The 15,981-nt window shown below is 40.2% G+C and overlaps 1 protein-coding gene across 1 annotated transcript in view; it reads left to right on the top strand.

Moving 5' to 3' along the window:
* The first annotated feature begins 12,421 nt into the window (after positions 1–12,421).
* LOC139378978 (phospholipid-transporting ATPase ABCA1-like) overlaps positions 12,422–15,981 on the top strand; it is a 269,741-nt gene continuing 266,181 nt past the window's right edge. Inside the window, exon 1 of the mRNA XM_071121640.1 lies at positions 12,422–12,487. Coding sequence (XP_070977741.1) covers positions 12,422–12,487 — 66 coding nt within the window. The remainder of the gene's footprint in view (positions 12,488–15,981) is intronic.

The following is a 15,981-nucleotide window of genomic DNA, read 5'->3' as shown; positions in this document are numbered from 1 at the left end:
ATTACGGATAGTTTTGAATGAATTGTGAATAAGGATGAGTGAGAAAGTTACAGACACACAAATGTGTGATAACCTCTCGTCATTACAATAACAGGGGAGGTTAGTATTTTTTGGGGGGTATAATATTTGTGCGTATGTAAATTTCTCACTCATCATCACGATTCATTCAGAACTATCCATAACCATGGTAGCATCCACATTCATGTATTAGAGTTTAGAAACATTCTATTCTCATTTACAATAAATGTGATTCCAAAATGACACAATACATTATTTACCATTAATTTCTATTGGGCACAAACCAATCTGAAACACAACCAAAACAAACAACAAACGCATCCAAGTTTGTAGGTTCACTGCATGCTAGGAATATGGGACCAAATATTTTTTTGTGACTACATTAATACACCTATAAGTGAATTTGTCCCAATACTTTTGGTCCCCTAAAATAGGGGGGGGGAGTGCTGTAATTTGTAAACGGTTCACCCGATATGGATGAAAATCCCTTCCAATTAAAGATGACTGTCTGGAATTGTATCATTTCACATCCAATGTGCTGGATTACAGGGCAAGAACAACAACAAAAGTGTCACCTTCATAAATACTTTTGGAGTTCCCTGTCTTTGCTTTTGGACAAGCTGGTTGTCTCCATAATGCTTACCTTCAGCAATAGCTGTAACAAGTGAAAAACAAACATTGATTGACATGTATTAGCTTAATGTCTTTACTAATGTGTGCTAAACATCAGTGGAGGCTGCTGAGGGGAGAACGGCTCATAATAATGGCTGGAACAGAGTACAAGATTTATTTGATACCATTCCACCAATTCCACTCCAACCATTACCACGAGCCTATCCTCCCCAATTAAGGTGCCTCCAACCTCCTGTGCTAAACATGCAGTAAGCTGGTGCTAATATGGCTAATTAGCAACTAACAATTGAGTAATAGGCACCAAATTATCATGAACTAACTGTTGTTGATGAATGCTAATATCATGCTGCTTTAAACATCTGAATAGCTTTAGTTCATGCATCGTTGCGTTCTGTACAGTGACCCATTTTCAACATTTCACAAACAGTTTTGTTGTCAAGTTTTCAAACTTAAAAGGGGCAATCTGGAACAAAGCCATCACTGACACACTACATGTTATAGACAGAGCGGGATGGCTATGGATGCAAGGGCTGACCATCCATGACATTATGTACATAATGTTCGTTTCATTCATATTTGAAGCTGTACAGTCTTTGTTTAAAATTACATTGTGTACAAAAAATGAAGTATTCTTCCAGAATCAATGTCTATATATAATTAAATTATAAGACTGCCCCTTTAACACATAGATAACACAATAGCTTTGATGCAGAAGATTCAACATTTCAGAACATTTTGAGTTAAAGCCAATGTACAGCATCAGTAGAGGAAGTATACAATTGGTTGCAGTGACATCATTATGACACATTTTATGACTTCAAGGTCATACTATTTGAATAAAGAAGTTGTGCTAACGTTAACTAATTCCAGACCAAAAAGTGACATGCCAAATTTGGACCTGCTGGGTCAGGGAAGGAAGGATGTAGTGTACAGTCGTGGCCAAATGTTTTGAGAATGACACAAAAATTAATTTTCCAAAAGTCTGCAGCTTCAGTTTGTATGATGGCAATTTGCATATACTCCAGAATGTTATGACGATTGATCAGATGAATTGCAATTAATTGCAAAGTCCCTCTTTGCCATGCAAATGAACTGAATCCCCCAAAAACATTTCCACTGCATTACAGCCCTGCCACAAAAGGACCAGCTAACATCATGTCAGTGATTCTCTCGTTAACACAGCTGTGAGTGTTGACGAGGACAAGGCTGGAGATCACTCTGTCATGCTGATTGAGTTCGAATAACATACTGGAAGCTTCAAAAGGTTGATAGTGCTTGGAATCATTGTTCTTCCTCTGTCAACCATGGCTACCTGCAAGGAAACACGTTCCGTCATCATTGCTCTGCACAAAGAGGGCTTCACAGGCAAGGATATTGCTGCCAGTAAGATTGCACCTAAATCAACCATTTATCAGATCATCAAGAACTTCAAGGAGAGCGGTTCAATTGTTGTGAAGAAGGCTTCAGGGCGCCCAAGAAAGTCCAGCAAGCAGCAGAACCGTCTCCTAAAGTTGATTCAGCTGTGGGATCAGGGCACCACCAGTACAGAGCTTGCTCAGGAATGGCAGCAGGCAGGTATGAGTGCATCTGCATGCACAGTGAAGCCAAGACTTTTGGAGGATGGCCTGGTGTCAAGAAGGGCAACAAAGATGCCATTTCTCTCCAGGAAAAACATCAGGGACAGACTGATATTCTGCAAAAGGTACAGGGATTGGACTGCTGAGGACTGGGGTAAAGTAATTTTCTCTGATGAATCCCCTTTCCGATTGTTTGAGGCATCCGGAAAAAAGTTTGTCTGGAGAAGACAAGGTGAGCTCTATCATCAGTCCTGTGTCATGCCAACAGTAAAGTATCCTGAGACCATTCATGTGTGGGGTTGCTTCTCAGCCAAGGGAGTGGGCTCACTCACAATTTTGCCTAAGAACACCACCATGAATAAAGAATGGTACCAACACATCCTCCGAGAACAACTTCTCCCAACCATCCAGGAACAGTTTGGTGACGAACAATGCCTTTTCCAGCATGATGGAGCACCTTGCCATAAGGCAAAAGTGATAACTAAGTGGCTCGGGGAACAAAACATCGACATTTTGGGTCCATGGCCAGGAAACTCCCCAGACCTTAATCCCATTGTGAACTTGTGGTCAATCTTCAAGAGGCGGGTAGACAAACAAAACCCCACAAATTCTGACAAACTCCAAGCATTTATTACGCAAGAATGGGATGCCATCAGTCAGGATGTGGCCCAGAAGTTATTTGACAGCATGCCAGGGTGGATTGCAGAGGTCTTGAAAAAGAAGGGTCAACACTGCAAATATTGACTCTTTGCATCAACTTCATGTAATTGTAAATAAAAGCATTTGACACTTATGAAATGCTTGTAATTATACTTCAGTATTCCATAGTAACATCTGACAAAAATATCTGAAGACACTGAAGCAGCAAACTTTGTGGAAAATAATATTTGTGTAATTCTCAAAACTATTGGCCACGGCTGTATAGCTGGAGTTTACACAAAGTGGGTTGAGCATCCCTTAATGGGATAATTCACTCAAATTACAAAATGGTATATTGGTTTCCTTAACCTGAAATCAATCTATGTACAAAGTTAGACATCAAGCCATATCTAGTTTTGTTAACCTGGTCACTGTCTCCAAATGGAAGGAAACCATTATGTGTCATTTGGGTGAACGATCCATTTAATGTTTTGTGAGTGCCGACTGAACTTTTTCAGGTGAAGGTCAAGGCAATCGTTTTAACCACATACATTTTCTCCTATACAATTCTATTTAGCTGTATACTTACTGTAAAACACTACAATTTACAGGGTCAAGCCTCTTGAGATGTGAGCAAAAATACCTTTGTGCCAAATTGCATGTAATTGTTTCTACATAAAGATATCAGAAGGGGCTGAACCTCTCAAGACTACCATTTGAGGCCCCATCTTGAGCATGCATTTTATAAATACTAAATTACCTTCTGCATTTTTTATAACATAGGTTTCTGGTAATGGCAGGGCTTTTTTTTACCCAATGATGTCTGTGTAGAGCGTAATGAAATATTCAAGTAAAGCAGAGGCAATTACATGACCTAGTGTATACCGTTTCTGAAGGCTTCGCAGAAGAAACTGACTGGTCATAGGGCAGTTCAGAAAAATGCCTGATGGACTGGTCCATCTTTAGCCCGGTAGGCCTGTCTAAATTGTCCTAAAGGCCTCAAGGAAAATAAAAAATGTCCTGTGCGTTAAAAATGCCTGAGCCAGGCCCTCCCGAGTGGCGCAGTGGTCTAAATAAAACACTGCATTGCAGTGCTAGCTGTGCCACTAGAGATCTATATATATATATATACCTCTGGCCCTTCTTTGGACACTGTGTTAACTAACCTCCAGACGAGCTTCAATGCCATACAACTGAAATTACATCATTTGAGTCAATTGGAGTTGTACCTGTGGATGTATTTCAAGGCCTACCTTCAATCTCAGTGCCTCTTTCCTTGACATCATAGGAAAATCAAAAGAAATCAGCCAAGACCTCAGAAAATGAATTGTAAACCTCCACAAGTCTGGTTCATCCTTGGGAGCAATTTCCAAACACCTGAAGGTACCACATTCATCTGTACAACCAACAGTATGGAAGTATAAACACCATGGGACCACGCAGCTGTCATACCGCTCAGGAAGGAGACACGTTCTGTCTCCTAGAGATGAACGTACTTTGGTGCGTTGTGAAAAACTGAGTTTAAATGTATTTGGTGTATGTGTAAGGTGTGTGTGTATAAGGTGTATGTAATCTTCTGACTTCAACTGTACTTTGGCCATATACCACACACCCTCATGCCTTACTTATCCAAAGTACATGCATAGTACTTTGTGAGGGGCACACGATATGCAGCCTTTGGTATACAGTAGCTACAGCCTTTCAATAATAAACAGATGTTGAACAGTATTTAAGTTGCTGTAATTAAGAATGTTTTCCGTCAACTCACCTGGTAATGCAAGAGTTAAATTAACCACAAAACAACTTACACTCACACTGAGGAACCCCCAGTGTTCTCACTGAAAAAAACAGAGCGGTGCTTGGTTATTCATGTTGTAAATAAAGTCTGGAAATGTCTCAACATGTTCCTGAATAAACCTTACCAGCTGTTCAAAAATAGCTTGGTAGAAATAAGGGTGACAATACCTTGAAGGGACAATTCCATGGCCACATTTTTATTAAAGCACAGATGTTCTGGGGAATTAGTTTTGGATGTTTAAGAACTATTCTTGAAGGAAGTAGTATCAGGAAAAGAGCAGAAGGCCCTTGGCCCTCCTACATTGCACAGTTGGTGGTATAATCTGCTCTGACTTTGGAAAGCTTTAGTTACCAAACGGTTATTGACAATGCAAGTTAGGTTCACTTTTAGGTTTTGATTATGTAGTCGAATGTCAATTTTTTTTCATTTTAATCCCAATTCCACAAACACAAGGAGGAGGCAGACAGTCAGTCTCTACAGTCCTTTAAGATCTTTATTTTCTTAGTATTAAAAAGTGGTTTACAGGATAGAAGTAACTCAGAACAAAAACACAAGGTTGTTCGGCTTTTCATCCGGAGCAGGGTCGATCCTTTCGGCTCTTCCCGGTCAGGGTCACTCTCATCGGTACCCCTCTACCCAGACACGGCAGTAGTGATGCGTGTTTCAATCAGTGTAGATGAAGTGGAGGAGACAAGTCAAAAAGAAATGTCTGAAGCTTTGACACATGGATTGTGTAGGTGTGCCATTCAGTGGGTGAATGGGAAAGACAAAAGATTTAAGTGCGTTTGAACAGGGAATTAGTAGTAGGTTCCGGGTGCACCAGTTTGTGCCAAGAACGGCAACCCTGCCGGGTTTTTCAAGCTCAACAGTTTCCTGTGTGTATAAAGAATGGTCCACCACCCAAAGTACATCCAGCCAACTTGACACAACTGTGGGAAGTATTGGAGTCAACATTGGCCAGCATCCCTGTGGAACACGCGCGACACCTTGTAGAGTCCGTTCCTCGACTAATTGAGACTGTTCTGATGGCAAATGGGGGGTGCAACTCAATATTTAGGAAGATGTTCCTCATGTTTTGTACTCCCAGTGCATTTTATTCATTATAAATGAGGCAAAGTGTATAAATGTATTCAGCAGGAGGTCCTGTTTCTATCACAATAATGATCATTGATAACGCAGTACTGTATTTGCCACTGACGGGAAATGAAGGTGAAGTTGGCTGAAAATACCTTTGACCGTGGTTAATTCATCTGCGCTATAATGAAGACCCCATCTATGTCATCTCAAATACAACGATATTCAGAGAGGAAAGTGTTGGTCAAGAATACTGACGTGTCAACCAGAGAATGATTTCTTGGTAAAAGCGGACTGTTTATTTGCGTGACCCAGCAATTCACCTTTCCCCTCAGGTACTAATTAAAACGAGCTGTGCCATCAGCCATCCCTATTGAACCGGCCTCAGAGACTTTTAAGATTCCCACATGTAAAGAGAGCGTGTGAGCTATAGAGAGAGAGATGGATGGGGAAGAGGGAGTGGAGAGAGAGTCATAACAAAAATAGGGGGGGGGGGGGGGGGGGGGGGCAGAAAGAACATTAGCTCTTTGGGAGAGGGCTTTTGTAAACGGATGTTAAAAACGTTCTCTGCCTTACTCCGTATGGATGACAAAATATCTGTTCACACGTTCTGTCATTGCAGGGGTTGGAATGATGCATTCTGATGTAGCAAGTCCCCAAAAACCAGGCTTGTACTTTTATCTCATACTACATGCTTTAATTTACTTTCTTTCTTTCTTTTTTCCTTCTCTCCTCTTTTTTCGCTCCGTTTCTTTTTCTCTTTCCTCTGCCTCGACTGTGCTCTGTTCTCGGATCCTCTTTGGTACTAATGACACCATTGAGACGGCTTGAGTGTAAAAAGTGGCACAGCAACATATTTAAATTATTCAGTAGTGTTTCCTCTGTCACTGAGACAGAAAACAATTATGGAAAACCAGGGAGACTGTACTGTATGGCTATGAACTCACAAGGGCTTGTGTTGTGTTTGTCTAACTCTGACTTAGATGCAAATCTCCATCCTCAATTCCCATTTCCTGTTGACTGAATATTTCCCTATTAAGCAGGCCTCTATGTAGCTTGATCCAGCGACATTCACGCTTCTCAAGGTATAGGCGATGTGCTGGGAGAGTGTTATTTACCCTTCATGGTTGACGTGACTTCCAACACAGAAGGCTATTACGAGCTGTCCTTCCCTATGTGCAATGCTTGTTTCTAAAGAAGGGGGTTGAAAGCTTTGCAAGCGAATGTGGTACATACTCAATTATACAAGCACTTGAGGGAGACAAGTGTTCATGCATATACAAGGGGGGCTGCTATATAAAGGAAACATGCTGTTTTATCCTGGTGACATTTGTCTGCTCCTTAATGTCAACTCACCTCAAAGACATGGGAAGTATGGGAAGACTTTTTGGAGCCATCTGCTTCAAGGGTCATACAGAGAGTGAAAACATGTATATCTGCAATATCCAACTTTTTGTTTTGTTTCATGTGTGTTGACATTTTTCTTTGGGTATGAAACAATATGCGTTATGGTAATATTTCAGAAGATTTATTCACTTCAATGAGAAAATTCCATTGATGCCCCACCTATTCCTATATTTCAATAATTCCTCATATCAGATGTTTGTATATAGTATGATAATAGTTGTATATACACTGTTGTACCTGGACCCAAAACCTGGAACCTAAAATTGTTATTCAGCTGTCCCCATAGGAGAACCCGTTAAGTTAAAGAACCCTTTTTGGTTCCAGGTAGAAACCTTTTGGGTCCAGGTACAACCCTTTTGGGTGTCATGTAAAACCCTTTCCACAGAGGGTTCTACATGGAACCCAAAATAGTTCTACATGAGACCAAAAAATGGGAATTTAGTCCAGTTGGAGTCTCAGGAGTTTCCAGGTTTGGTTTTGTCTATGTTTTGTCTGTTAGCCTTTACAGCAGCTTAACGCCTAATAGAAATGGAACTTTAATTATTGAAGGTTTTCCGGAAACAGCGTCTGGGGACCTAATTCTCTTTTGCACCATTAGAGTATCTTTCTGGCCACCTGGATGTACAGCTTTCATGACAGTAAATAAAACATCTACGGAGTGATGGTAAATAATGGAATAATACAGGGTGGAAATGGAAGGGAAGGAAATGGAGCGTTAAAAGGGGCACATTTGTATGTGGCTTCGACTCGGGCTAAAACTTGCATCCTCTATTTTTTTTGCTACCAAAGTCCTACTGTTGTTTATGCAGGAAATGAAGCTTCAAAGTAGCCTTAGAATAGCATACTATATACCATGTCTTCAGAAAGTATTTATACCCCTTGACTTATTACACATTTTGTAGTGTTAGAGCCTGAATTATGTATTTTGTCTCATATATTTTGTCTTATATATTATATATTTTGTCTCACCCTTCTACACAAAATACCCATAATGACAAAGTGAAAACATGTATTTATTATACATTTTTGCAAATATCTCATTTACATAAGTATTCACACCCCTGAGTCAATACTTTGTAGAAGCACCTTTTCTGGGTATGTTTCGAAGAGCTTCCAACACATGGATTGTGCAAGATTGCCCATTATTCTTTTCAAAATTCTTCAAGCTCTGTCAAATTGGTTGTTGATCAATTCTAGATAAACATTTTCAGATCTTGCCATACATTTTAAGGAACATTCACTGTCTTCTTGGTAAGCAACTTGTCACGCCCTGGTCTTAGTATTTTGTGTTTTCTTTATTATTTTGGTCAGGCCGGGGTGTGACATGGGTTAATTATGTGGTGTGTTTTGTCTTGTTTTTTTTGTAGGTATTGGGATTGTGGTATAGTGGGATTGTGGTATAGTGGGGTTATCTAGAAAAGTCTATGGTTGCCTGAAGTGGTTCTCAATCAGAGGCAGGTGTTTATCGTTGTCTCTGATTGGGAACCATATCTAGGCAGCCATATTCTTTTGAGTGTTTTGTGGGTGATTGTTCCTGTCTCTGTGTTAGTTTGCACCAGTATAGGCTGTTTAGGTTTTCACGGTACATTTATTGGTTTGTATTTGTTCGTGTTTATCTTTTATTAAACATGTATCAGAATAACCACGCTGCATTTTGGTCCTCCTCTCCTTCGTCGAAAGACAACCGTAACACAACTCCAGTGTAGATTTGGCCTTGTGTTGTAGGTTATTGTCTCGCTGAAAGGTGAATTAATCACCCAGTGTCTGGTGGAAAGCAGACTGAACCAGGTTTCCCTCTAGGATTTTTCTTGTGCTTATCTCCATCCCATGAATGTTTTTATCCTGAAAAACTCCCCAGTCCTTGACGTTTACAAGCATACCCATAACATGATGCAGCAACCACTATGCTTGAAAGATATGGAAAGTAGTATTCAGTAATGGGTTGTATAGGATTAGCCCCAAACATAACACTTTGTATTCAGGACAAAAAGTGAATTGCTTTGCCACATGTTTTGCAGTATTAATTGAGTGCTTTGTAGCAAACAGGATGCATGTTTTGGAATATTTTTTATTCTGTACAGGCTTCCTTCTTTTCACTCTGTCAATTAGGTTATTATTGGGGAGTAACTACACCGTTGTTGATCCATCCTCAGTTTTCTCCTATCACAGCCATTAAACTCTAACTGTTTTAAAGTCACCGTTGACCTCATGGTGAAATCCCTGAGCGGATACCTCCGGCAACTGTTAGGAAGAATGCCTGTATCTATGTAGTGACTGTGTATATTCATACACCATCCAAAGTCTAATTAATAACTTCACCATGCTCATAGGGATATTACCCATCTACCAAACGGTGCGCTTCTTTGGCATTGGAAAACCTCCCTGGTCTTTGTGCATAAATCTTTGTTTGAAATTCACTGCTCGACTGAGGGACCTTACAGATAATTATATGTGTGGGGTACAGAGATGAGGTAGTCATTCAACAACCATGCAACTTATTATATGAATTGTTAAGCAAATGTTTACTCCTGAACGTATTTAGGCTTGCCATAACAAAGGGGTTTAATACTTATTGATTCAAGACATTTCATCTTTTCCTTTTTAATGAATTTTTGAACATTTTGAAAAATACTTCCACTTTGACATGATGGGGTATATTATGTAGGCCAGTGACAAAGAATCTCAATTTAATCCATTTTAAATTCATGCAGGCTGTAACACAACAACATTTGAAAAAAAGTCAAGGGGTGTGAATACTTTCTGAAGGCACTGTAGCTTTTCTAGCTTAACGTTCACCTATAAGGTCCATGACATTGTCCATTTGGGTGATAACAAATACTGCATATGGTAAATGGTGTAGTGATAGCTCTGGTCCAGGGCTTTAGTGTGCGTTCCTTCACGTGCTCACCCACGTCCTGGACCATAGCTAGTGTAGATGTAGTACTACCAAACAAAGAGAAACTGAGTTGAAACCGAAACCGAAGTGTGTTGATTACAGTAGGCACTTGTTATTATAATGGTAAATCAGCAGGTTAAATGTATTATTTGGTTTAGAAAAGCTTTGGTGATGTCTAATGTAACGTAATAGAATGCAGGTAAAGGTTACAGTATGTCAGTGATGGATTCATAATCTAATAAGGCCCTGCCTGTTGTGCAATTATTGAGTTTTTAATAAAGGTCACGGTGAGAGTGTAAAATGCCATCGTATATCAATCTGTGTTTATTATCTGTTTAATCAGTGTGCCAAAGCCACTAAAATCTTTCGTAAATCCTTTTATTATTATCTGAAATATAAATAAAATCTACATTGACTTGTTAGTCATAAATTACTTGTAAATACACAGTACAACTAGTTTTTGAATTGACATTTCATTCAATTAATTCCATTCCAAGGAGTAAGACCGATTAAGGTCCACAATGGGTGTATGCATATTTTGTTTTTCATCACAAGTGACCTTTTCCTTTGCACAAATCTGGTATTGAATTCAACTGTGATTTATGTTGCTTAGCTACTGTATGCAGACATAGAACATTGAAATACTCAGAACCAGTTATTGCAGAATATTGAATACAGTGAGGAGTAAAAATAAATAATGTGCAATGTCCCTGTCAAAACCTTGTTGAGTAAAGTCAAGTAAATACATGTATAGAGTATAGGTTTTCTAGCACACAGCTTTGACCTACTACTGTCACTATGTTGGTATTGTACTTACACAAACTATGTGTAGGCAGGTTGCTTGGGAGTCAAACCTTCTCAAACAGCCTAATGTATACTCTTCAGAGGTACTGTATAATGGACTTAACAGTGTCCTGCTATTAAAATGATGTATACTGGTATATATACAGTATATATCACTTGGCTGTATGTATTTTTAGATATAGGCCTATTTTAAAAGTGTATTATTGTTGCGTCACCAACATTATTGCAACAAGAAATACAAGTACAAACATAGCTTTAAGCTACACTGAACAAAAATATAAACGCAACATGTAAAGTGTTGGTCACATGTTTCATCAGCTGAAATAAAAGAGCCCAGGAATTTTCCATCCGCACAATGTGCACAAAATTGTTTACATCCCTGTTAGTGACCATTTTTCCTTTGCCAAGATAATCCATTCACATGACATGTGTGGCATGTCAAGAAACTCATTAAACAGCATGATCATTGTACTGAGGACCAGAAAAGGCCACTCTAAAATGTGTAGTTTTGTCACACAACACAATGCCACAGATGTCTCAAGTTTTGAGGGAGCGTGCAATTGGCATGCTGACTGCAGGAGTGTCCACCAGAGCTATTACCAGAGAATTGAATGTTCATTCCTCAACCATTAGCCGCCTCCAACATCATTTTAGAGAATTTGGCAGTATATACAACTGGCCTCACAACAGCAGACCATGTGCACGGTGTCGTGTGGGCGAGCGGTTTGCTGATGTCAACGTTGTGAACAGTGTGCCCCATGGTGGCAGTGGGGGCAGGCATAAGCTACAGACAGTGAACACTATTGCATTTTATCGATGGCAATTTGAATGCACAGAGATAACGTGACGAGAACCTGAGGCCCATTGTTGTGCCATTCATCAGCTGCCATCACCAGCTTGATAATGTATGGCCTCATGTCGCAAGGAAAATGTCCCAGTTCTTCCACGGCCTGCATACTCACCAGACAAGTCATCTATTAAGCATGTTTGGGATGCTCTGGATCAACTTGTACGACAGCGTGTTCCAGTTCCCGCCAATATCCAGAAATTTTGCACTGCCATTGAAGAGGAGTGGGACAACAGTACACAGGCCACAATCAACCGACTAATCAACTGTAGGCGAAGGAGATGTGTTGCACTGTATGAGGCAAATTGTGGTTACACCAGATGCTGACTGGTTTTCTGATCCATGCCATTAGCTTTTTTTAAAGATGTCTATGACCAACAGATGCTTATCTGTATTCCCATTCATGTGAAATCTATAGATTAGGGCTTAATGAATTCCTTTCAATTGACTGATTTCCTTACGTGAACTGTAACGCAGTAAATTCTTTGAAATCGTTGCATTTATATATTTTTTCAGTATATGATAATGCATCACTGGGTTGTCCCGAACCAGGTACTTTGCTATGAGACCAAGGCCTTGGGAAGTGGGTGATTAGTGGCATTCCCTCCGGCATGATGCACTTGTTCTCTGTATTAAAACCAAAACCCTGCTTTTATTCCCTTTAGGGTCTATTAAGTGGGGGGTTGCCATAACAACGCGTTGGCAGGATATTGCCTAGATACGGCATAATGGGTCTCCTGACACAACTTGGTCTGCTCCTGTGGAAGAACTTCACTCTCCGGAAGAGACAAAAGGTAACTAACTACACACCCTCAAAATAAATCAACCTACATCTGCTAAAATCATGGACACAGGGCCGTAACTAGGGTTAGAGTTTTAGTGAGGTCTGGAAAAAGATTTTACTGCATTTCTATCAAATTAAAAAACTTTAAAATGCTATTTGAAGAACAGTAAAGACAAGGAAAAATGACCTGAGCCATTATCACCTTGGCTGCTATAGGTTCATTCATCTCACGCGAAGAGTCGGTCTTTGTTTGTTTGGTGGATGTCTGTAGACATGGCAGCAGCAAAACTTTTTTACTCCTGTTTTAAAATTGCATTTTGTCCGGTATCTCGCAAACACACTCTCATCAGCTTCTCTAGACTAGTTGCCTATGAGGCCGGCTGCAAGCTTGATTTGTTTCACGTCACCCTCAGTCTGTGCCACGAGAGGGCGGAGTTAGCCGTTTGAGAGAGTGGCGAATTTGACGCTAAAAAGTTATGGGAGGAAAATACAGGGGATGCAGGCAAACATAACGAACAAACCACTGTTCATGATTTCACTAGTTGCAAAGATGCAGGCGCAATTAGAACTCGGTCAGATCAAGAATATCAGCGTTCTGAGCTTTGATCAACTCTGGAAGCAATATTTATATTATATATATATATATATATATATATATATATATATATATATACTGTGGGGAGAACAAGTATTTGATACACTGCCAATTTCACATTGTATGATTTTTAAGTAATTAATTTGCATTTTATTGCATGACATAAGTATTTGATACATCAGAAAAGCAGAACTTAATATTTGGTACAGAAACCTTTGTTTGCAATTACAGAGATCATATGTTTCCTGTAGTTCTTGACCAGGTTTGCACACACTGCAGCAGGGATTTTGGCCCACTCCTCCATACAGACCTTCTCTGGATCCTTCATGTTTCGGGGCTGTCGCTGGGCAATACGGACTTTCAGCTCCCTCCAAAGATTTTCTATTGGGTTCAGGTCTGGAGACTGGCTAGGCCACTCCAGGACCTTGAGATGCTTCTTACGGAGCCACTCCTTAGTTGCCCTGGCTGTGTGTTTCGGGTCGTTGTCATGCTGGAAGACCCAGCCACGACCCATCTTCAATGCTCTTACTGAGGGAAGGAGGTTGTTGGACAAAATCTCGCGATACATGGCCCCATCCATCCTCCCCTCAATACGATGCAGTCGTCCTGTCCCCTTTGCAGAAAAGCATCCCCAAAGAATGATGTTTCCTCCTCCATGCTTCACGGTTTGGATGGTGTTCTTGGGGTTGTACTCATCCTTCTTCTTCCTCCAAACACAGCGAGTGGAGTTTAGACCTAAAAGCTCTATTTTTGTCTCATCAGACCACATGACCTTCTCCCAATCCTGCTCTGGATCATCCAGATGGTCATTGGCAAACTTCAGACGGGCCTGGACATGCGCTGGCTTGAGCAGGGGGACCTTGCGTGCGCTGCAGGATTTTAATCCATGACGGCGTAGTGTGTTACAAATGGTTTTCTTTGAGACTGTGGTCCCAGCTCTCTTCGGGTCATTGACCAGGTCCTGCCGTGTAGTTCTGGGCTGATCCCTCACCTTCCTCATGATCATTGATGCCCCACGAGGTGAGATCTTGCTTTGGAGCCCCAGACCGAGGGTGATTGACCGTCATCTTGAACTTCTTCCATGTTCTAATAATTGGGCCAACAGTTGCTGCCTTCTCACCAAGCTGTTTGCCTATTGTCCTGTAGCCCATCCCAGCCTTTTTCAGTTCTACAATTGTATCCCTGATGTCCTTCAACCCTCTCTGGTCTTGGCCGTTGTGGAGAGGTTGGAGTCTGTTTGATTGAGTGTGTGGACAGGTGTCTTTTATACAGGTAAGGAGTTCAAACAGGTGCAGTTAATACAGGTATTGAGTGGAGAACAGGAGGGATTCTTAAAGAAAAACTAACAGGTCTGTGAGAGCCGGAATGCTTACTGGTTGGTAGGTGATCAAATACTTATGTCATGCAATAAAATGCAAATGAATTACTTAAAAATCAGGCAATGTGATTTTCTGGATTTTTTTTTTAGATTCCGTCTCTCACAATTGAAGTATACCTATGATAAAAAATACAGACCTCTACATGCTTTGTAAGTAGGAAAACCTGCAAAATCGGCAGTGTATCAAATATTTGTTCTCCCCACTGTATATACAGTACCAGTCAAAAGTTTGGACAGACCTAATTATGCAAGGGTTTTTCTTAATTTGTACTATTTTCTATGAAATAACACATATGGAATCATGTAGTAAACAAAAAAGTGTTAAATAAATCAAAATATATTTTATATTTGAGATTCTTCAAAGTAGCCAACCTTTGCCTTGGTGACAGCTTTGTACACTCAGCTTTGGACATTCTCTCAACCAGCTTCACATGGAATTATTTTAGAACTGTCTTGAAGGAATTCCCACATATGTAAAAATTAAGAAAAACCCTTGAATGAGTAGGTGTGTCCAAACCTTTGACTGGTACTGTATATTTATTTAAAAAAAACAAATTAGAAAACACTACCGCGGTGTACTCATATGTAGTTGGCCATAAGTGAGTAAGAACCTCTAAGGTATTGTGTTAGGGCAAAAATAGAGGGATTTGTCTTAAAAACTAGTACATATCTATGTGAGCTGCTGCCCGAATTCTCTCGCTGGATAAAGGTTTTTACCCTGACACACACAAGCTGGAAGTGTCACGTTCAATTTGCAGAGATTCATCCCTTCTAAATGTTATGTCACTTGCCCCCTGTGTTTAATCTTTAACAAAGTCAGCCTGATGGGAATGGATGGGGCTTTGGGAATGAGTGGTCAAAAGTTTGTTTAAAAGCTAGACTATACCTTTACCCACCAAAACATCCACCTACAGTATTACGTTAAATTCGATAACATAGGGGTATGTGAATATGACACACATACAATTGTCTCTGTCCTTGCAACTGCTTTAATAGTGGAGCATAAAGACTGTTTTTTGATAAATAAAGAAATCCCCCTTGAACCTCCTTCAATGAGATTCAAAAATGGGCTCTTCATGCTCTTTCGTGATTTTATGGTCAGAGAGTCCAAGGACATTTACAACGCCCACTCGTTATTCTGGTCTCTGTCAATTCTTGCTGACTCCTCATCTTAGCCAAGGTTGGAGTGTGACATCCCAAGTTTGTTACCAGCTGAATTTCACTACACAGCTTTGACTGTAATGTCAACTTTTAGTAATTTAGCAGACACTCTTATCCAGAGAAACTTAAGGGAGCAAATAAGGTTAAGTGCCTTGCTCAAGTATCAGCAGATTTCTCACCTTACCGGCCCAATGCTCTTAACCGCTAGGCTACCTGACACCCTTGTTGACAACTATGTAACATTGAAGATCCATCCTCATCTTCTCATCTAATACAAAACTACATACAGATGTAGGATCACAATTGGATCACCCTGTTGCAGGAGAACTTTCAGGAAATGTCGAACTTGTAGTGTATTTGAGGTTTAAAA

The sequence above is a fragment of the Oncorhynchus clarkii genome, chromosome 21, assembly GCF_045791955.1.
Source record: "Oncorhynchus clarkii lewisi isolate Uvic-CL-2024 chromosome 21, UVic_Ocla_1.0, whole genome shotgun sequence".
Taxonomy (NCBI): Eukaryota; Metazoa; Chordata; class Actinopteri; order Salmoniformes; family Salmonidae; genus Oncorhynchus; species Oncorhynchus clarkii.
The sequence above is the reverse complement of the archived record's forward strand: the minus strand, read 5'-3'. Positions and strand labels throughout refer to the sequence as shown.